Source organism: Athene noctua, chromosome 9, assembly GCF_965140245.1.
Source record: "Athene noctua chromosome 9, bAthNoc1.hap1.1, whole genome shotgun sequence".
Classification (NCBI taxonomy): Eukaryota; Metazoa; Chordata; class Aves; order Strigiformes; family Strigidae; genus Athene; species Athene noctua.
Genome location: NC_134045.1, coordinates 6,449,264 through 6,469,870, shown reverse-complemented (window position 1 = coordinate 6,469,870; position 20,607 = coordinate 6,449,264). Strand labels below are relative to the sequence as shown.

The window sequence follows — 20,607 nt, the reverse complement described above, 5'->3', positions numbered from 1 at the left end:
CCCCCGGCCATCATCTGCTTCATCAGGAAAGCCAGTGAAATAAAATAACAGTGAATATTTTATTGAACATTGTTTTAATACCATATCAAAACACCTTGACTAATGAAGGAAGCTCCCCCCAAGCTCTGAACTCTTAAGGTTTTTTTCCCCCGTTTTTTTTTTTAATATATAAATACAGAAAGGTTTCCCGCAGGGGCACGGCCACCGGCAGGGGAGGTCTCACCAACGAAAACGCGCCCGCCGCACCGGGAGGGGATGGGATGGGCTGGGGGGATCACTGCCGTGAAATGACTCTGTCTTGGCACCTCCGGCAAAGCCACCCCCGCGGCCAGGGGCAGCCAGGGGCCATCGGGGGCCTTTCCCCGTACCCTCCGCAAAAGGGTTTGACTCAAAGGTAATGGAAAGAAAGAGGGTGGGGGCGGTTTTGGCAAGGGGGCAGCGGGAGGGGGCGGCGGGGATGCTGCGGCTCTCCAGTCTCTGAGTGGTTATAGCTGAGTTAAAGAGTGACCAGTCTGTAAACATCACCGGGGCAGGGAAGCTCAAATCGAAGAACACGCCAGTCAACACGAAGCTTCAGTTGTGGTTTGGTTTTTGTTTTTTTGTTTTTTTTTGTCGGTTTTCTCTTTTTTTTCTTCTTTTTTTCTTTTTTTTTGCTCGTTGTAAACACTTGAAAGACGGACCCCCGCAGCTCGGCAGGGGGGAGCAGTGGCCCCGCTCCCGGCGTGGGTCAGAGTCCCTGTCTCGCGCTGCCGGGGCTGGGGTGGAGATCTCCAAAAGGGAGACGGGAGAGAGGAGAAAATTCCCGTTTAGTCAGTGCAAAAAAACCGAGCAGAGCCCCCGGGCGAGTCCGGGTGGGAGGTGGGGGGGTTGCCGGTGAGAAATGCCGCGTGCTCCGTTTGGCCAGCTGTCCCCCGGCAGCTTTCCCCTTCATTTTGGGGAGAAAAGCCAAACATCATGGCAGGGTTTCGGCCAAGGGTGTCCCTGGGGCCTCCCTGGCAGGCAGAGCTCTCCTGGTGACCAGCGGCTGTGGAGGGGAGAGCGGGTCGCTCCGCTTTTCTCACACTGTCTTCTCCTGGATGTTTCTTTTCTTTAAAATATTTTAAATTAAAAAAACCAAAAAAAACCCCAAAACAACAAAACAAATAAAACCAATAAAATAAAAATAAAAAAAATTTGCCGTTGTCCCAAGTGGATTCAAGTTTCTGGGTTTTATTTTTGTCTTCTTGAGGAATTTAAAGTCAGTCCAAAACTCCAGGTGGGGTGGGGGGGACAGGGAGAGGAGGTACAGCAGGTATAGCAAGGTGCCCTGCAACAGCAGAGAGAGGCGATCCCAGGTGAGGAGCAGGAGCCACTCCATCTCACCCCATCCCACCCCACCCTCCTCTCCTGGCCCAAGATTTAATCCCAGCACGAGGAAAATGAGGTTTGAACTGCCCACTGCAAGCTCACCTTAGAGAGAAGTCAGCAAGCACGCCCGGTGGGTCAATCAGAAGGATGCTCCGGGCAAGATCTGTTCACTTCAAACCATGAGTCTATACAGCTGCGGAGAGGAGAGTGAATCACCACTGTGCTGCTGAGCCGCGGGGTGCCCCGCCTGTGCCCCCCACCCGCCCGGCTGCGTCCCCTCGCTCCCGGCACCCAGGCGGTACCTTTTGTGATAAATGCAGAGGCAGGGCAGCCTGGCTATCGTGTCCCCCTGCAGCAGCTCCTCCAGGCAGATCACACACTCGCCGGCATCCTTGGTCAGCACGTCATCTGGGAGGGGAGCAGAGGGCAGCATGAGGCATGGGCCACCGCCGCGGGACCGGGGTGGGGGGAGCCCAGGGCCTCCTCTGCGGAGATGGGCTGGGATGGGCCAGCTGAGCAGCAGCAGCGCCGGCAAACGCTGGCAGGAGGCTCAGGTGGAGGCACGCCGCGGGGAGATGTGGCTGGGGAAGCTGCAGTGAACACCCCCCACGCCCCTACTCCTGGCTCCCAAACCACCACCACTGAGTAGGGGGTGAGCATCTCTCTCCCGGGAGGGGTCAGGAGGGAGGATGGGAGATGCAGGAGCTTGCGGCCCAGTCCTCAGCCCTGCAAGCCTCGCAGGAGGAGGAGGGCAGGAACGCCTCAGAGGGGCAGCCCAGGAGGGCACGTCCCCCGCCCTAGGCAGGCAGGACACCCAGCTCCCTCCGGTGTGGCACACCGCGGTGAGCAACACGGGGAGGGGGCTGTGTTATAAAGGGTCCCAAAGGCAGAGCAGCGGGGTTGAGCTGTGCTGGGGGAGCGGAGCAGGGACCGTGAGCTGCACCGCTGGAGCACAGCCCTCTTGGCAAGCCCAGCCAAGCCGCCTGCCCGCGCAGCCTGCGGCAAGCGTCTCCCCAGCCTGCCCGGAGCCACCCCAAGCCGGCAGGACGCCGTGTCCCCGCGCACAGCCCTTACCGTTGTAGGAGAGGCGAGGTTTGCTCAGACACATGATAAAGTGCATTTCCATCTCATCAGAAGCCACGGATTTGGAGCAAATGGGGCACTTGAAACCTGGAGGGAAAGCAGAGAGATGAGCTCTTACTGGAGGAAGGAGGAGAAGAGTCCATCCTGCATCCTGGGGAGTCCCCGAGGCCCCAGCGGGCCACGGCAGCGGGCAGCCCCTCACCTGCTGCCTGCATGGTGGCACGCACCCCACACCGCGCCCGCCGGGCACTCGCTCATCCTGTGCCGGCCGCCAGCAGCGTGGGGCACAGCCGCCCAACGGGGCACAGCCACCCAGGCCGGCGCGCCGGTTGTCCCCGTGCCCGCCGCGCAGAGGGCACGGACAGCGTGCCAAGGCAGCGCACACGTGGCCATCAGCTGCTGCCGGCCCTTAAAGGGCGAGGAGCAGCACGGGACACGCAGCACCCTGAGGCTGGCAAGTGCAGGGGCACGTCCCCGTGCCAGGCCAGTGCTGTCCCTGCTGCCGTAGCTCAACCCTGCCTGGCTGAGCCAGAAAAGCTGCAAAGGAGGTTTTTCTGTAGGGCTTCAGCAGAGGCCTGGCAGGCCCAAATTACTGCTTTCTCCAGCTTTTTGCAGGAACGAGGTGGGTGCTCGCTCTTCCGATGCCAGCCAGCAGCCCCAGGAGCAGGGGGACCCTGCAGGCTGATGTCCCAGCTTGACCTTGGCCCTGCCTTGTCACCCGGACCTGCCTGGTGACCTGGACTCTCGGGTGAAGCTGGCCATGATGTCCAGACCCACTCTGCGTCCTTGCTCGGGCATGAGGGTATCACACCGGGGCTACCGCCTGCTTGAGCCATGCAGACTGCCACGTCATCATTCCCAGGTTGCCCCAAATCCAAGTTTCCAAGCCCCAAACTCCCAGGGAGCAAATCCCCCGGCAGCCCTGCCGCTCACCTGCCCGCCACTCCCTGCCCTCCCACCGCAGCCGGCTCAAGGCCGTGCAGTTTGTCCCTGCCCAGCGCAGCGGGGCTCGAGCAGATGCAGCCAAACACGTGTGTGACACCACCGCCACCATGGGTTTGCACCAGAATATCTAGCAATTCCCTGCCTGCAGAGAGGGAGAGGGTAATTTAAGGACCTATCTTCTAAAAGCAGATCAGGTTTGACTGCAGTGCCGCTTAAGAGCTTTCTTCATATATATGCAAAGGCTGCTCAGGAAAGAAGAGAAAAGGAATGTACACAAATTATCTAAGGATGAATCAGGTTCTTGTTTGCCACCATGTGGATGTGGTGAGGGTATTTTTTTTGCTTCTTGGAAGGGGGAAAGTACGGGTGGCTTTAATGGGAGGAAGCTCAGACCTGTGCTGTGGAAATGGCCAGGATAACTGCACGACACCCAAGCACCCTCATTAGCAGCGGTGGTAAATACAGAATCCTTCCCAGCTTCCTGGATGAAAGCCTGGGACGGGAATGCTGACTTCTGCCCCTCCAGAGGGTGGTTATTTCCCAGAAGGGCACAGCAAGGACAAGCGTCACGGATGGTGGGTGACTGGCTCTGAAGGGACTTTCTAGAACAAGGAGCCCTGGAGCCCAGAGGCTGCTCCGGCAGCGTGCCAGGCTGGTCCGCAGTGTGCCACCGCAGGGACATATCCCTGCCCCAGCCAGGCCAAGCCACGGGACCTCTGCTGCAAGTCCAGCCCTGTTTGCACCAAGGCCCAGCTGAAAGGGCAGCACTGGCAGCCGGAGCCTCGCAGGCAGCAGCACCGATCTATCTGCCTTCTCCTCTCCAGCCTAATTTTACTCCTGACCGATTTATACCTTGTGGCAGCAGTGCCCATTAGCTGACATAGTTGTTTTTTTTTCTCCTCCCAAGTGTTTACCCGCCTGGTGTATTTATAGAGCAGGCTCAGATAGCCTCCAAGCCTGCCTTCTGCAAGACCCAACTAGCCTCCCCTTGCGAGACACCTTCCCCATCCCCCGGCTCCCCTGGCACCCTGCCTGCCCCTGTCCCCAGCTGAACTGATCCTGCTTGAACGCGGATGGTCTGCCAGCACCGCGGGCACCAGTCCCTACTGGGAAAGCTCCGGGGACTGGTATCCAGCAGTAGGCCCCTGGCGCAGGGCAGCTGAGAATGGGCTCCCTTTGGAAAAGGTGTTTTGGCTGCGAAGTCAGTGTCAGGGTGAGGCATTTGCAGAGGTTAGGTACTGTCCCCCGTGCACTGCACAGAAAGACCTTGTTTTCTCAGTTTCCCCCATTTTTCTGTGCCAATGTGTTATTTTAAACAGCCGCCCTAGATCTGCTGGCTCTGGCAGCACCCAAAGGGATCCTACGAAATGTGCAACCAGGGCAAAGGGAGAGGGCCCTGGAAGCGACTGCCTGGCCTGTGGCTGCCAGGGCACGACCACTGTCAAAACAGCAGGAGCTGGAGGAAGAGCAGGGCCCTGTGCAGGCTCCGGTGAGCGGTTGTTGCCATATCTCTGGCCTCTTCTCTAGCTGGGGTAGCTTTAGCACGGTTATAAATAGCTGGCATGAACACCCATCACACTCTTCAGTGCTCCCTGGGCAGCTGGGTGGGGGGGAACGGGGACCCCCCAGCACTGCTGTGGCCCCGTGGGGGGTGGCAGGGACACCTGGGCAGACAGAGGGGCCCAGGCTCAAACCCCAGCACGAGCACAGTGTGCTCCAGCCACAGCCGCTGGCTGCCAAACGGGCCCGGGGGCTGAGCCAAGCACAGAAGCACACACACTTACTTCCCCATCTCTGCATTTTGCAAGATGGAAGGGGGAACAAACAAATAAATAAAATGATGAAAATGCAACTGCATAAATTCCTGGGTCTGAGCAGGAGCGAGGAGCTGGTGTCGAAAGGCCCCCAGGGCAGGGGGCTGCCCCGCACCCCAGCTGTCGGCACAAATACTTGACATTGCAAGAGCAACTGTTGGCACCCCCCTCCACGGCAGGCACTGGGAGCCCAGCGCCAGCAGGAAAGGGGAGGCGGGGGGGGGTTGGTCTCCTTCACCCCTTCTCTAGGTGACCTTTGGGGGCAGGTGGTGGATGGAAAACCACTAAGGCCAGGGGGCAGCCAGCACCCACCAGCAGCAGGCACAGGGCCCAGCGCCTCGGAGCATCCCTCCGCAGTTCAGGCAGGCGCTGGGGCCTGGGGCCGCTCCCCACACGGCCAGCCCCCTCCAGGCCATGGCATTTTCCACGTTCCCCAAAATCCCCGTTAATTTATCCTGCCTAAGCTGCCAGCCCGAGCAACACAGGAGATTACATTTTGACAGCTGCTCACGGAAAATTCAGCTCCCTCCCTCCTCCTTGAGCCCTTTCCGCCCTCTTCCCACATGCCTAAAAAGAAAAATGAGAGAGGAAGGGCCCAGTTATTTCTCCTCGCCTGGGCCTCCCACGCCCACAGGGAGGCTGGGGGGATGCTCTGGGAAAAGGCCATGGACCCTTCCTCCCTCCCAAGGCAGCTGGCAACGCTCCTGCCTGCAGCTTGTTAAATCGGAAGCCGGCACCATCTCCGCAAGCAGAGACATGCAGGCAGGCACCATCTCTTGCCAGGAGCAAGCAAGGAAGAGGAAGGTGCTGCGGGAAGCGGGCTGGCCCGGAAAGGCACGTTCGGATCCAGACCTGGACTCTTGTACCCTGCAGGAGACTTTGAGAAAGCCAAGGGCTTTCCAGGGCTGCGAGACACACGTTGCCAGGTGATCTCATCTCTCTCATGGCTTGGTCTAGAAACTGGGAGCAGGCAGCGCTGGTGCTCTCTGGGGGCTACTGCCCTCTGAGTATTTTTAGGAAGGTTACATGGTTAATTTTAGAGAGCTGGGCAAAGCAGAGCTGGGAACCTCTGAAAACCTCCACCAGGTCCTATGCAAGCTGAAAAAGCCCCACAGTTAACCCTCATGGTGCCAAAAGCACTGCAACACAGGCTGCCGGGGTTTTGGTGGTGGTGGTGGGAGGGTCAAGACATTTTTCCAACCTATCTGTAAACATCTCAAACACAGCTGCTTCTGAAGCTGGGATAGGAAATCCCCATCACTTGTGTCTACAACTGATGCCCACAGCAACCTGTACGGCCTGGGGAAGGCACTGAGCAGTACAGTGGAGTCAGCCTGTGGCACACTGTGAGTGGAAGTTGCTGCTCCCCTCAGGGTTGGGCAAGACCACAGGGAAAGGCCTGTGCCACGACTGCATTCACTTGCCAAACCCTCTGCTAGCTCAGTGTGCCTGCAGACGGGCCACTTACAGGCTATGGTGTCACCAGGAGACACAGCATCGCCCCAGCAGTAGGAGACCCTGGCTCTATCACTAGTAGATGGTGGAAATGTGGGAAGCAGCAGCTTCACCTCTGTGCAGCACCTCTAGTGACATGAGGAAGACGCTGGTGGGGGCTGACGTGCCCTGGAGGCAGCAGAAGCAGCAGACCAGGCACAAACAAGTGGGTGCAACCCCAGCAAAGCCACCCCACCAGAGTAATTTTCACTACAGGGATCCCGAGCTGCCCAGGACCCTGCTACTGCAGTGGGATAAACCAGTCCTTCAGAAGTGGCTACACAAACTCCCCAAAACACACCTGCCCCAGGAGGGGTCCCTCCCCCATGCCCATCCACCCCATGGGACACCCCAGGCATCAGGGAGCTCAGGGGTGAGCCCCAGGCTGCCTCACATCCACGGGAGATCTGGAAACCTCAGCTGCACAGTCCACGTCCGCATCTCCAGAGAGCATCCCGGGCCTCTGGCCAAGGATGCTGGCTTACACCAGGTGAGGGTGCAGCCGAGCACAAGATAAATGCACGGAATATCTGGTCTGAGCACGCAGCTGAGGCAGGTGCCACCTCCTTGCTGAGCAAACCCTGAGCATCCCACTTCCTCCCACAGCTTCCCTGGCATCAGCCCCTGAACCAGCACCAGGGGGAAGCTAGAAGAAATGGATTATCTTTTTAAAAAACCACACAACACTAGGGCTTGAAGTGGAGGGCAAGAATAAAAGAGCACATACACAGGCCCCATCAGCCAGTTTCAAGCAGAAACATGTAGGACTGAGTAAGGAGCAAGAATACCACGTCCTCCAGTTCCTTTACCCCTCATGGGCTCCAGTGCAGCCCCACGAGGGACAGGATCACAGAGGACTTGTCCTCCTTGTCAGCCGAGCGAAGAAACCTGCAGCGCCAAGATATTCAGAGCTGACATCTGGAAAATAAATTCCCTACTGGCTTAAAACAGCCTCATTGTTCGAAAGCGATGGTCGCAGGACGGCACACTGGAGATGGCACATGGGGCGCATAGAGCGTATCTCCAGCACTGAGGACCTCCATGGGTCTCCTCTTCTGAGAGCACCACCCACCAGGGAAGGGGTGCTCTACCGGCCTCTGAGCGATGCAGCCAGTGCCGCCGCCTCGCACTGGGGTCAGGAGGCAGCTCGCAGCTGCATTCAGGCCCTGTCCCACCAAGGACCAAGCTCCCTCTGCCAGCAAAGTGCTTGCATTGAGCGCCTGGAGGTCAGGGGCACCCAGCAGAATCTGGCCCGAACCCACTTGCCCTTGCAGAAGGAAACAGCATCAGGTGGACAGGCAGATGCAGGAGCTGGAGCCTGACACAGCCCCACTGCCTGCTGCCCTGGCAGGACACAAGGCGCCGCAACGGTGCTCGGCTATTGTGCAGCACAGGCTTGACACGAGCAGGGACACGTAGGCAGGAAGGAGTAAAGCACTTAAGGGGACTCATTTACCAGCTCCGAAAAAGAGCTGTATAAGAGTCCTTCCTCCTGATTCAAGGCTGCAGGGAGGTGGGGAAAGCATAAAGGAGGGGTTCAGGGTGGAAACAAGACCCTTTCTGGAGGTGGGGGATGCCAACAGGCCAGCCCCAGATGATAAGCCAGGAAGCAGGGATGTGGCTGGGCCAGGATGTCCCTGGATGGCAACGCCTGGAGAGAAACCCAACAATGCAGGCTGCTGCCTCAGCAAAGGGACAGTCCTGCTCCATTCCCATCTCATCCCACCATTTCCTTGTTGACTGAGCCAGTTCAGCTGGCTGAGATGGGAGAAAATAAGTGTATGTAACATGAAGCAACACCCCAAAAGGAAGCCACTCCTGTGCAGCGTCAAAGAAAAGCTGTCCCTGGTTCACGGTGACTCCCAGCAAAGCCCCCACGCTGCAGGTGTTTGCTGTCAGGTTGGCCACACACCAGCCAAGGGTGATGGGGGCATGCCATGGACCATGAAGCTGGCCAAGGCCAGCACGGCTGTAATGCTCACGGCAGCAGGTTTTGGAGATGCCTCTGCCCACTCCCACCCAACTCAAGCCATGCAGCAACAAGGAAAAGGCATCGGTGCTCTGGATATGACGTGGGGAAGCCACTAAGAGCAGAGGGATGTAGGAGGGGCTGAGTGGCATCACGTCACAGCAGCCCAGGGCCGGCTTGCTGCAATCTGGGAGGCAGAGATAATCTTTTTTTAGCTAGCTGGTTTCTTATGGGGGTGGCAGGGGAGGATGGGAAGAAGCAGAACAGATTGCAATACCAGGTCTGAGGGAAGCCAGAGAATTGGGAAGGGGCAGGAGATATGAGAGAGGGAGCCCCACAAGGACATTTGCTTCAGAGTACCCAAAGCCATTGAGCCTCAGCAGATGGACACACCAAAGCCCTACAAGACATCGCCAGCATAGCCCATGGACACTGAGAAGCAGGAGGGCAAAGACGTCCAGAGCCACCCTCCTTGCACACAGATCCTCTGAGGAGATGTGCAAAGAGCCTCTGCACTGCAAGCATCCCCCTGCCTGTTGCTGTTTGAGTATTGCCCCTTTCGTGGCTGCAATTGCAAATTTTGAATGGAAGTACCTATGCTACAGGTAGAGAGCATCTCCCTCCTACAGCCCAGGTTGTGCTGCAGGATCAGTTCCCCCAGACCTGGATGAAAAAGGCAACCTCCCAGAGTCACTCTGCCTTCCAGTGAGTCCTAGTTTACTGCAGAAACATTCCCCCAGCTTCTGGGAACAGGCTTCATAAGGAAGAGAGTGTAGCCCAAGGCTAATTTTAGCATCCCGGAGAATAGCAAAGTTAAGCAGAGGGGACCTGGGCAACAGCCCAGCAAGGCATTAACACCTTAGACTCCTGCCATTGGGCTGCAGAGCTTGAATTTACCAAGTTACAAGCTCATTCAGGGCTCCTGCTAGTCACAAAACCAGCCTGTGGCCACCTCTGTGCAGAAGAGCTGCAGGGATGCCTGGTGCTGCCTCCCCACCTCTCAGGGGATGCTCAAAGTTTCAAAATCACTGACCAGAGAGGAGAGGGATCGTGCAGGCACACTTGGGAATTTCCAAAGGGTTTGCCTACATGCCTGCTTTTTTCCTCCTGAATATTTCTTGTGCAAAGGAGGAAGCCCAACTGCAAGCAGCAACCATCCACAAGATCCACAAGAGCCAACAGGGCAACCGGCAGGTCCCAGTGCTGAAATGAATGAGCACAGGGGACACAGCAGCTTGGAAATCGGAGCAGAATGGGAGAGCTGGACATTTTGGCTTGGCAGGGGCTGGGAGGGAGCAGTGAGGCAACGTCATGCGGGGACCGGCGAGGTGAGTCACTTATGACTAAGCCATCCACTGGGGAGGCACCCACGGAGTCCCCACTGCTGGGCTCCCGCTGCTGCTGAGCTGCCAGAGGAACTCCCGCTTTCGCAAAGGCTTAAGCACAAAAGCCTGACCTGAGCCACTCCCAAACGCAATCAGATCCAATGTCACGGGGTGAAGCGGTAGCTCCCTGGCTACCTCCCTCCTGACCTCTGGGTTTTTCCAAAGCAGAAAACTTGTGCCTTGATGCTGCTGAGGCTCTGTCAAGCCTCAGCTTCAGCTGATGTCACTGGGAGGATTGAAGGGACACTCCAGAGATGCATGATGACGTGCCCCAGCTTCGCAATGCTGGCAGAGGGAGCAGAGCCCAGCCCTGATCTCACCCATGTACCCGCTCCTGCCGGGAAATGATCCCATCCAGCTCCTGGGACATCTCCTCCCGCAGCATCCCACGGCAGCACTGCCCAAGCAGCGTGGTGGAGAGTCTCCTGTGGTAATTCATGCCTGGGCCACAGTGGCAGGAGTTACTGGGGCAACTGGTTTTCATCAGTGCAAGACCCCCGGCCTCCAGCATGCATGGGAAAGATGAAGTGCTGCTTTTCAGGGTAGAGGAAGGGCAGTTTTTATGCAGAGGGCAGAAAAGAGCACAAAAGGCACACAGAGCTACACCCACAGACAGCACATGGCTGGGAAACACTTATGGCCAGTTAACACTGGTTATTTCTGCAGAAGGAAAGAGACCACTGGAAAAAAATCCTGGGGAGAAGCACACTGCAGAGCAAGCTCTATCTCGCCTGCCCCTTGCATGGTAGGAAGAGATGCAGGGCAGAGAGCATCTCCCTGCTTCCCAGGAGGGTCTGCAAGTGCTGAGGGATGCCCAGTGAATGCCCCAGGCTACCAGGCCAGCAGGAAGGGAAAAAGTGGGGTGCAGACCTGCAGGATGATCACACCTCTGCTGTGTGTGATGCAGGAGGGGAGGGATGTTTGACAGCACCACGCTGCCCAGCCAGGCTGCATGAACTCCCCTTCTCCAGCCAGAGGCTGGGAGTTTGGGAGAGACCCCTCCGTGCCAGGGATGGGGCCACACATGACTTGCTTTCGCTCTGGAGCGGCACTGCCCTGTGCGCTTCCCGCTGCCTTTGTGGCATGGAGGTGGCTGGCAGGCAGAGCCAGCTTTCTGCAGCTCCGGGAACCGAACCTCTGAACCACAAAGCACAACATCTCAGAGGAATGAACCCTTCAGCAAGGGGCAGGGTCTGCCCACATTGAATCCTGCTAGCGGGGGCAGGAGGGGCTTCACACTGTGCCACAGGCAGGAACACCCCTGCCCAGCTGTCCCACCTTCTCTGCTCCTGCCTTCCCTTTGTTTCAACAGGTGTCACCCATAAACACGGTGAGCTGAGCTCTCTTGCAGCCAGAGGCCGCTGGGAGCAGGAGGGAGATAGTGAGGTTGCAGATGACAAAAATCTCAGCTGTGAGATTTCAAGCTCTCTCTTCCTCAGGAAAGGAAAAATACCAAGATAACACCAAGAAGAGCACAGGGTACCCCCGCTTCCAGAGCTGAGCAGGGTCTTGGGAAGCAGAGTTCCCCCGTGAAACACTCACCCAGGATTGGCCACAGGGTGCTGTCTGCTTTGTACCTGTCTACAGGGAGCAAAAAGAAATCAAAGGCATCTACAGCCACCCTTGGAAGGGTAAGATTCAGGGAAATAGCAGACCTCAAGGGCTATGAAATCAACGTTGCAATAAATAAGTGGATGGACAAAAGCTTCAGAGCAGCAAGATCCAGGTGGGGATAACTCGAAATGCCGAGGCAGCTCAGGCAGGGTGCTCAGTCTCACCCTGTCCTGCTCAGCACCAGCTTAACAGACAGCTGGCCCCAAAACCAAGCTCAAGCCATACTGACTCAACCTCCCTGCTGACGGTAATTCTAGCCATCTGGCTACAGCCAAATCCCCCCTCATTTTCCCTGGCTACAAATGTACAGGCCTTGGATGAATGGATTGAAAGGTGGATCTAATTCCCCTGCAGCATTTCTGATGAAACGCAGCTCCACCACCTTGTAGGGAGAGCTCCCAAATGAATTACTGCAATTACCCCAGCTGCAGGAGAAACTGCGGGTTTTCCCTCACTGGCGACAAAGACTTCTCTGAAAAACAATCCCCCAAACGCCCACCACACCAAGCTGTAATGCAATCGTCTGGGATGCAAGGCGCGGAGCCCCCAACACCACACTCGAGCTGCTGAGCCGTGATCAGAGGAACACACAACCATGGTGAAAGCTGAGGGGAGAATGCTGCCAGCCGCCTTTCAAGGCAGCAACAGGCAAAGAGGCACGGAGGTGTGGAAAAGTCCTTAATGCCAGCAGCCCCGTCCTGGGAGGAAAGAAAATGCTGGGCAGAGATGCAGGACAGGGGAAGCATCACTCGTGTCTCCAGCCTGACTGCTGCTTTCCTTCTCTTGCGTTGCAGGCAGCTGGCCTCTAAAAATACCCGCTGTTGTCACGCCGTCCTGCCTGCTAGGGCCAGGAAACAGCTCTGAGCGGTTTTCAGTTCAATTCTTCATCTGTGCCATTGTGCTTCCCTCACCAGGACCCATCCCAGCTCCATTTCTGTGCCTGGTAGGTGACAGTCTTTCAGAAACTGTGGCCATAACCTGAGACAGCTCAAGGAGCCGAGGGTGCTCGCTGGGAATATACAGCCCTGGGAAATTTCTGCTAACGTTGCTAAAACTAGCAAAAGGGTAAATATTTCCACCACATTTCTCTGCTCCTCTACAAAGTGCCACAAGACTGTTGCACAAGGCACACAGTCTCCTTTCTGCACTGCTGATGGGAGGCCCACAGCTGCAACAGTGTGTATGAGCACAGAGAGCCAGGAATTTCCCAGGCTAATTCAGCCTGCAGCAGCATGACACCGCAGCTGTCCCGGGGCCGACCTGCCGCTGACACTGGCCAGTGCAGCTCAGCTCCACGGGGAAGGAGGGGAGAGTCAGCTCCACCTCGGGGGTGCACTGCGGCCTCTCCAAAAGCGAGGGACCATCTCCACTGGCAAAATACACCTTGCACCAAACACCTCCAGCTGCCCATAGACACGCCACTGGGGCCTGGGGAAGGACAAGGCCAGTGCTGAGCATCTGCACAAGCTCAGTTGGCCACATGTGGCAAAAACCCAGCAGCATGCAGGCACAGGGACCACAGCAGCCCTGTGCCAGCAGCACAGAAACCAGCCACGAGGACCCGCCAGCTGGCTCCCCAGCTCTCCCTGCTGCCCTCCGCAAACCCTGAGCTGTGGGGGACCCGCAGCGGGCTGGAAAGCTAAACCACACCAAGAGAAAAGCAGCCCCTGTCCCCTGTGGCAGGCACTCCCCTCCCCTGCCCGTAGCCGGCAAGGAAGGAAACCCCCTGGCAGCTGGGCTCTGCCCACGGGAAACACTGTGCAGCAGCACAAGAAGAGGCCCCAGCCCAGAAGAGCTTCCTGCAGCTTCTTCACCTCCCAGCAGCCTCTCACCAGAAAGCAAAAAGCATTTGTCCAAGCAGCACCTGCAAGGGACAGAGGGAGCACCCTTGGGGGAGACCCAAGCCCCTAGTGGGTTCACCCACATTTGAAATGTACCTGGTGGGACTAGTGCAGGTGAGACATCTTAAGGCCCAGCTTTAACCACTCCTGCTCTATCTGAAATAAAAAATGGGCCTGCCTCTACAGTTTGTTGTACCCCGACACACAGCCACACCAGAGCAGGAAGGTAAAACACTCTGCATCAGGGCACACTGCTTTACAGCATCACTCGGCCACTCATGTAAATCACTCATGAGCCTATATGATTTCAGTTTTCAAGGAAACCAGGAGAATACCAGGTCACATTTACTCAAACCCAAATATCTGACACATCTGAGGTTTCAGCCTACCAGCAGCAGAGGCAATGAGACATGCCTCGTGCTTGCCCACCGGCCAGCCAGCATGCCACGGGACCGGATCCCGCAGAGGGAATTTATTTAAAGAGCTCTTTGCTGCCTGTCTGATTTGTCACACGGGAGATTACATGGGAGAAAAAAAGCTTTTCTTCCCCCCCCCCCCCCCAGCTAAAGTGGGTTTTTCTCCCTCCCTGTGTTTCTCTTGAAATTAATTTTCGGCATTTAGCAGCATTTTCCCATGACTCTCCACGGCTCCCTTGGCCAGGTGCCAGCCCTGGTACTGCTCCTCCACCAAAGATGTCTGCATCTGATTGATCCTCCGGCCAGTGAACGGGAGAGAGAGGGGAAGAGAAGCCCTAATAGCACATTAATAAATAAGAGAAGCCTTTACGGTTATTCCAGTCACTGGAACAAACATCTCAGCAAAACAAACCAGCATGGAATAAACTTAAATCACGAGCCAGGAAGACAACCCTGGTTGGGAAGTGGGTCAGCCCAGGGAGCACGAGAGCATCATTCTCAGCATCTCCGGAGAGTACATGTGCGGAGAGGGGAGAGGGCACACAGCTCCCCTGCGCTGATTTATGCACAGCTTTAGAGAGGAGTGAGCCCAGCCAAGCCAGTTCACATGCACAGTAATTAGTGCCTCGCTCCCAGGCAAGGAGGCCGAGAGATTTCGGAGGGCACCAGAGTGGCAAGGCAGCGCAGCGACAGCCTGCGCTAGCTCCCGCTGCAGAGACTGAAGATAACCGCTGCTGCTGCCGGCTTCTCACGCACAACGCCAACGTTGACATACTTAAACTTCATCTCCAGGCTGTGGGTCTGGTGTGCATTAAAGCTGCCTTCGAGTCTCCCATCTTCTGGTATTTGGTGCTTCGTTCTTTCAAGGTAGCTGCTGCCTCTTCCCCGGGCCCTGGGCATACACTGCCCTGCAGCCAGCTCAGAGATAGCAGAAGTGGAAGAGCAACCCCTCCAGACCCGCAGAGTCCAACGGCTGAATATGTCCGGCCTGGGGCATTATTAGGACCATTCCTGCACCACTTCCCAAACAATGTGCAGGCCTCACAATGCCGCGGCTGCCCGACCTGACTGCCAGGCAGTCACCAACACCAAACCTACAAAAAGATGGTCTGAAAACAATCTCCTCTGGAAATTTCCACTGGCAAAAACAGATTCACAATAGCAAGTTCTGCAGACCTTGGGGTGCCCTTCCCTTAGCCTAGCCCCTGTAGAAGGGGGAGGGAAGCATGTATCGTAGAATCACAGAATGGTTAGGGTATGATGTCTGCATGTTGAAAAGTTGGTGACAGGAAAGTCAGGGCTGAAAGTGGACTCCCTCCAGCAGCTCACTGACTGGCCAACTAGAATTAAGTCTTCTGGTTTTGGTGTAGAGATTGCAACGGCAAGACAAGCTCAAGAGTGAAGATCACCAAGGACCGGCAAGAAAAGGCTCAGGACTCGAAGCTGTCGGAGCACAGCAAGGGCACACCACAGACCTGCCTCTTTCCAGGTGGGCAGACTGGGGCCACCCAACACAGGTGTTCACACCCCCCCTTCAGCTCACCCTCCAACAAGTGATCCCTATTCCACATCCCTTACTCCAGAGCCCGATCAAAGAGCACTTTCAGCTTTCACACTCTAACCCTTCATGGAGAAGAACCCAGCCCAGCAGCCTGGCTGCTGTCTCTGCACCAGACACCCTTCTCCCCTAGGCTGGGCCAGCCTGCCCAGGGCACGGCGCTACTGAGAACGCAGCAGCTCGCTCGGCAAGAAACCTCCCGACCTTGCTGCTGCCAGCATCCAGGACAAACAGCTTGTTTTGTCAGCACACAGAAAGCCTGCAACACTCCTGATGGCACTGCACAGAAGGATGAGCTAGGCATTTCCTTGGGCTACCCAGCAGACAAGGAGATATGGATTTACTGGAGCTTCAAACTCTCAAGGGCTTTGGGTGATGAGGGGGATTTCCAGATAAACTTTAAGCTACTTACAGCCTCTGCAAACTCCCCAAGATCTTCTGATGAAGATGAATAATGCAAGTGATACTAAAAGAACCACACAAAGCTGAAGACATACAGCATTAAACCACACATCTCCTTTTTCCTCCTTTCTTCCTGCTAGCCTTGGCTTTGCTGAGAATTCCTAATGGTCATGAAGCTACAGAGACAGGGTCAAGCACTACAAGCAAACTCCAAAGTTGCAAAAGATGTTCTGTCATCTTCCACCTGCACAGGCCAGGAAGTGGACCCCAGAAACCCTGGGCAGACAGGGAAACCCCGGAGCAGTTACATCACTCGCGTGGATGGTGGGCATGCCTGGGAAAATCCCCATCAGAAAATGGGATCCACTTACCGAAGAAGGTGTTGTCCCCTCAGAGGGAGGGACAAGCTCCGCCACAAAGGTCAGAGCCCCCTCACCCACCTCTTTGAAAGATGCATTTAGGCTTTGCTATTCATAAGAGCAGCAGCTCTCCTTCCCTGACCCTGGAAGGGCTAGACTCCATCAGTCCATAACTTCTCCTGCCATCCCTGCACCCTGGCAGCCATGGCAGAGCCCAGAGGGATTCAGCAGTGGGCTCTTCTCACGGACTGTCACGACACACAGCACCCGACATTGATGCTGCAGCACGTGCTGGCCCTGGGGACCACTTCACAACCCACTCCCTCTGCACAGGCTTCCCAGCGCAGCTCTCCTTTCTCCCTCCCTGGGCACACTTGGCTCTTCTGCAAGCCTTTGATGGCAGAGAGGGGAAGGAGTGACACCAGACAGGGAGAAGAGAGCTCAGCCCACCCCAGCTCACTCCTCAGGGTCACTGCTGACGGGCCAGATGAGCCACGAAGGAGCCAGAGAGCCGCATAAAATCAGCATCGCAGATAAAGGGAGCAGCAAGGGGCCGAGCCTATCTGCAAGCTCCTGTTATCACAAACACGCTGCTGCAACAACAGCACCTTATCACCCACACTAAGCCAGGGCTCCTCACTGTCCCACTGAGGTCCCTGCAGAGCCCAGGCTGCACTTTGAGGCTCCTGGCTCTTCCCCCAAACCCAATTACTCCTGAAGAGCAAGCCCATGAAGACAACCCTCCCCACGTGCCAAGATCGGCACTGTCCAGAGGCAGGAGGAAGGCAGGCAGGGCAAGGATCCACTCTCCAAGACCTGTTAGCCACAGGGTTTGGGGGGCTCCTCTCCTTGAGGCAGTACAGCAACTCAGGCAGAACCCTGAGACCCCAGGCATGTGTCCTCCTGAAGTGGGCTTGGTGTGTCGGCATGTCCCCTCATCCCCACCCTTGAGTCATCCTTCAAAAGGAGCAGGGATGGTCACGCGCAGCAATGTCAAAGCTCCTCTCCATTTACCAGAGCGCTGCTGCTTCAGCACTTTCCAGCGGCTAATGGAGTGGCTCAGCATCGCAAGAGGAGCAGGTCGATGGGGAGGCAGCGGGAAGAGAGCAAGCAGCTCCTGACTGCCCTGCCACAGGTTAACCCGCTGCAACAGGAGAGAGCAGGAATTTAGGAATCTTGAGGTGGCTTACTTCTCCTTCCCCTTGGTCTCCAAATCCTCCATTCTTACGCTAAGAGGAAGAATGCAAAAGTTTAATAGGCTCTGACAAGTTTTCAAAACAGTTTTTAAGCATCCTCTTCTCTTTTTGCTATTAATTAGCAAGGAGGAAGAACCACCATCGGGAGAGGCTTCGGCACAGACTGAATGGCTGGCACACGCTTAGGCACAGCTCAAAGGCTCTCAGAGGGCCCCAAAAGAGGCACCAGAGAAACCCAGTTCTTGCAGCACTTCCCATAGCTCATGCTGCAATCTTCCAAGGGCACAGGGTTTAACAGCAGCATCACACTAACTCATTCAAGCGGCTGGAGAAAGCTTACTCCATTTTGCAGTTGGTTTAAGAACAGGTTTTTGCCTCTTGATGTTGCAGTTTGAGAACTATCACTTAATGTAACTGATACTCTCTGATCGACCACCTCTACGTGCAGATTAGCTACAGGGTGTTTCTGTAATGAAACCCTCCTTGTTGCAGCATCAGGCACAGTAGAAGGCCCTGTGGCACTCATTCACACAGAGGCTTGTGGAACACCTGGAAGAACGATGCACCTTAGTTTCTTTCTGTGTCTAAAAACCAGAGCAGTGGCACAGTTTGAACAAGGTCACAGAGCAAGAAAGTTTGCAGAAGCACTCTGTCTCAACTCTGGTGTCACATGCCAGCCAGCCCTCTCCATCTGCCAGGGGAGTACTGCAAGTGCCCGGTTTATCCAGATCAATAGGAACCGGACCTGGGGCATTCTGTCACTGAGGATGCGATGCAAGACATACAGCTTTCATCTAACTGAGAAGAGCTGCCCCCAGAGACTGGGTAAAGGGGAAAAATCCCAAGATGGAAGTAGGAAAATGGGTCCCGTGAGCCTCGTTTTGCACTTTGTTCTTGTCCACTGGTTCAATTTCAAGCCTTCCTGAAAATGAGGCATTGTCCCAAGGCGTATTACGAAATTCCCAGACCACGTCATGCAAGGAGAACACTTACAGCATTTGCAAGGGGGCCGGGTGGGAGAGAAATCCCAGACTATTCCAGGAAACACAAGGAGACATCCCTGAAATGACTTCCCCTCTAACCAGGAGGGGAAGGGAGGACCTCCCACCACGTTCCCTGTACCCAGCCAAAACTAGGTCAGTGACACAGCCCTGCTCGCAGCCAGAGCTCCTCTCCAGACACCAAAACACATGGCAGGGTCCAGCCAGGAGGACGAGGATGGGGGCAACCTTGCCCGGCATGTTTCCTGCAAGAGTCCCCAGCCCTGTTAAAGAAGCAGGCAGTTCCTCCTCTGCTTCCTCCCCAGCACCTTAACATGCCAGCTGGCTTGAATGAGAAAACCCACTCTGGCCTCTCCTTGGCCCTTTATCAGACGAAACAAAGGAAAAAAATTCCCACACCTCGCTTTCAAAGGCTTCTTCTGCCCATTTCCCAGTTTCTAATGCATGGGAACCACTATACCGGACCAGCACTCCCTGAACACCTTCTGAAGAGCCACGAGCAGCTCAGCCTGGTCTTCAAACCCAAGGGCTCCAACTACAGCACCGCAGACCACTTGGCCTCGAGTCAAGGAGGGGGTGCCACATCCCCTGCTTCGCATCCCAGACAAAAACACCTCCCTTTTGGAAAGCCTCCTCCCTCCACAGCCCCTTCCTCCCTTGACCTTGACACAGATGCCAGCCCCAGCACGCACCCACCCCTCCACGCCGGGGAGGGGTTGGGGGTCCTGCTTTCAGGCTTGGCACAACTGGGTCCAACCAGCTGGCTAGGCAAGGGGCAGTCCCCCCTTCCCAGCGCCCCCCCTGCCGGGTGAACCGTGGCCACCGCCACCCCTGGGCCCGGTGAGCCACCGAGGGAGGGGAAGCCGGGGGACGGCTCCAGGGAGCCGGCACTCACCGCTGTGCGAGCTGAACCACCGCGGTGCGATGTGGAGGGGCAGCGCGTCGGCCAGCGAGGCCCTGGCGCCCAGGTACAGCATCCCATCTCTATGGTGACCGCCTCCCGTCTCCTGGTAACCGTTGCCATGGGCGTACGTGGAGTCGGAGCCCGGGCCGCCGCCGCCGCCGCCCGGGGCCCGCTCGGCCTCCCCCGCCGCCCGCGCCGCCGCCGCGTACAGCCCAAAGGGGACGGCGCCGGCCGCCGCGGGGTCCATGCCCATACCGGCCACCGAGCTGACGGAGCGGCTGCGCAGCCCCATGGCGCCGCCGCCGCCGCCCGCCCGGTAATGGCCGAAGGGGGGCGGCCCCCCCCCTCCTCCCGGCGGCGGCACGGCGCTGTCATCCGTCGACACCCCCGGGAAGGGGCCCCGCGAACGGGCCGCCGTGCTCTGCTTGCCCCCCATATGGGCGCCGCCGGGCCGGAGGGAGCCGAGCGACAGCCCCCCGCGGGGAACGGGGCCGCGCCGCCCCCGCCGCCGCTGAGAGGCGAGAGGGGGCGGAAGGAAGCGGGGGGGCGCGGGGAGCTACGGGCGAAAACCCATCCCCGCCCCAGGCATCCTCCCCCCGCCGGGCCCGCAGGGGCGAGGGCGCCCCGAGTCCGCCGCCGCCGCCGCCGCCGTCACCCCCGGCGGGGGCCGCCGAGGGCTCCGGGGCCGAGGAGCGGGGCGGGGGGGTGGGGAGGAAGGGAACGGGACGGCGGGGGAGGGGAGGGGAGGGGAGGGGAAGGGAAGGGGGGGGGGGGTGGGGGTGGACGCCGGCCGGGTCGCTCCGCCCGCCTCGCTCCTGCCCGGGGCGCGGCCGGCAGCCGGGCGACGATCAGCTGCGGCCCATGGGGCGGCGGGGGGCGGCGGGGGCGGTGCGCCCCGCTCCGCTGCGCTGGGCACGGCCTCGCTGCCGGCCGCCGCCAGCCGCCTGGGTGCTCGGCGCCGCGCCGGAGACAATAGAGGCCGGCAGCACGCATGCTCCCGCCCCCGGCCCCCCCGGCCCGCCGCCCTTAACCCCTGCGCTGCTGCCGGCCGCCGTGGCCTGGGCCTGCGCTCGCCGCTGCGGCCTGCGGGTCACGGAGACGCCGCTCCCTGGACGGGCGGGCGCTGCCCGGTGGAGCACAGGCCTCGATACCCCCCTACCTCCACCTCCTCCTCATCTACACACCCCGCTTCGCCAGAGCCATGCTGCGGGACCGCAACCGCCCGGAGGCCGCCACAACGAGCCCCTCCGGGACGGCCGGACCCACGCGGCTCTCGCTG

At 57.8% G+C, this 20,607-nt stretch overlaps 1 protein-coding gene across 2 annotated transcripts; it reads right to left on the bottom strand.

The window, feature by feature from the left end:
• Positions 1-45: 45 nt before the first annotated feature.
• On the bottom strand, positions 46-20,310 carry ZNRF1 (zinc and ring finger 1). Of its 2 annotated transcripts, none has more exons than XM_074913227.1 (5): positions 19,320-20,310; positions 2,422-2,517; positions 1,650-1,755; positions 1,450-1,540; positions 46-1,087 (listed from the first exon to the last, which is right to left on the bottom strand). In XM_074913227.1, the coding sequence occupies exons 1-4, from the start codon at positions 19,762-19,764 to the stop codon at positions 1,483-1,485; spliced, it is 705 nt and encodes a 234-aa protein (XP_074769328.1). In that variant the 5' UTR covers positions 19,765-20,310; the 3' UTR covers positions 46-1,087; positions 1,450-1,482. The 2 variants fall into 2 exon arrangements, with proteins under 2 accessions (XP_074769328.1, XP_074769327.1); XM_074913226.1 differs by having other exon boundaries at positions 46-1,306; positions 19,320-20,306.
• Positions 20,311-20,607: the final 297 nt, after the last annotated feature.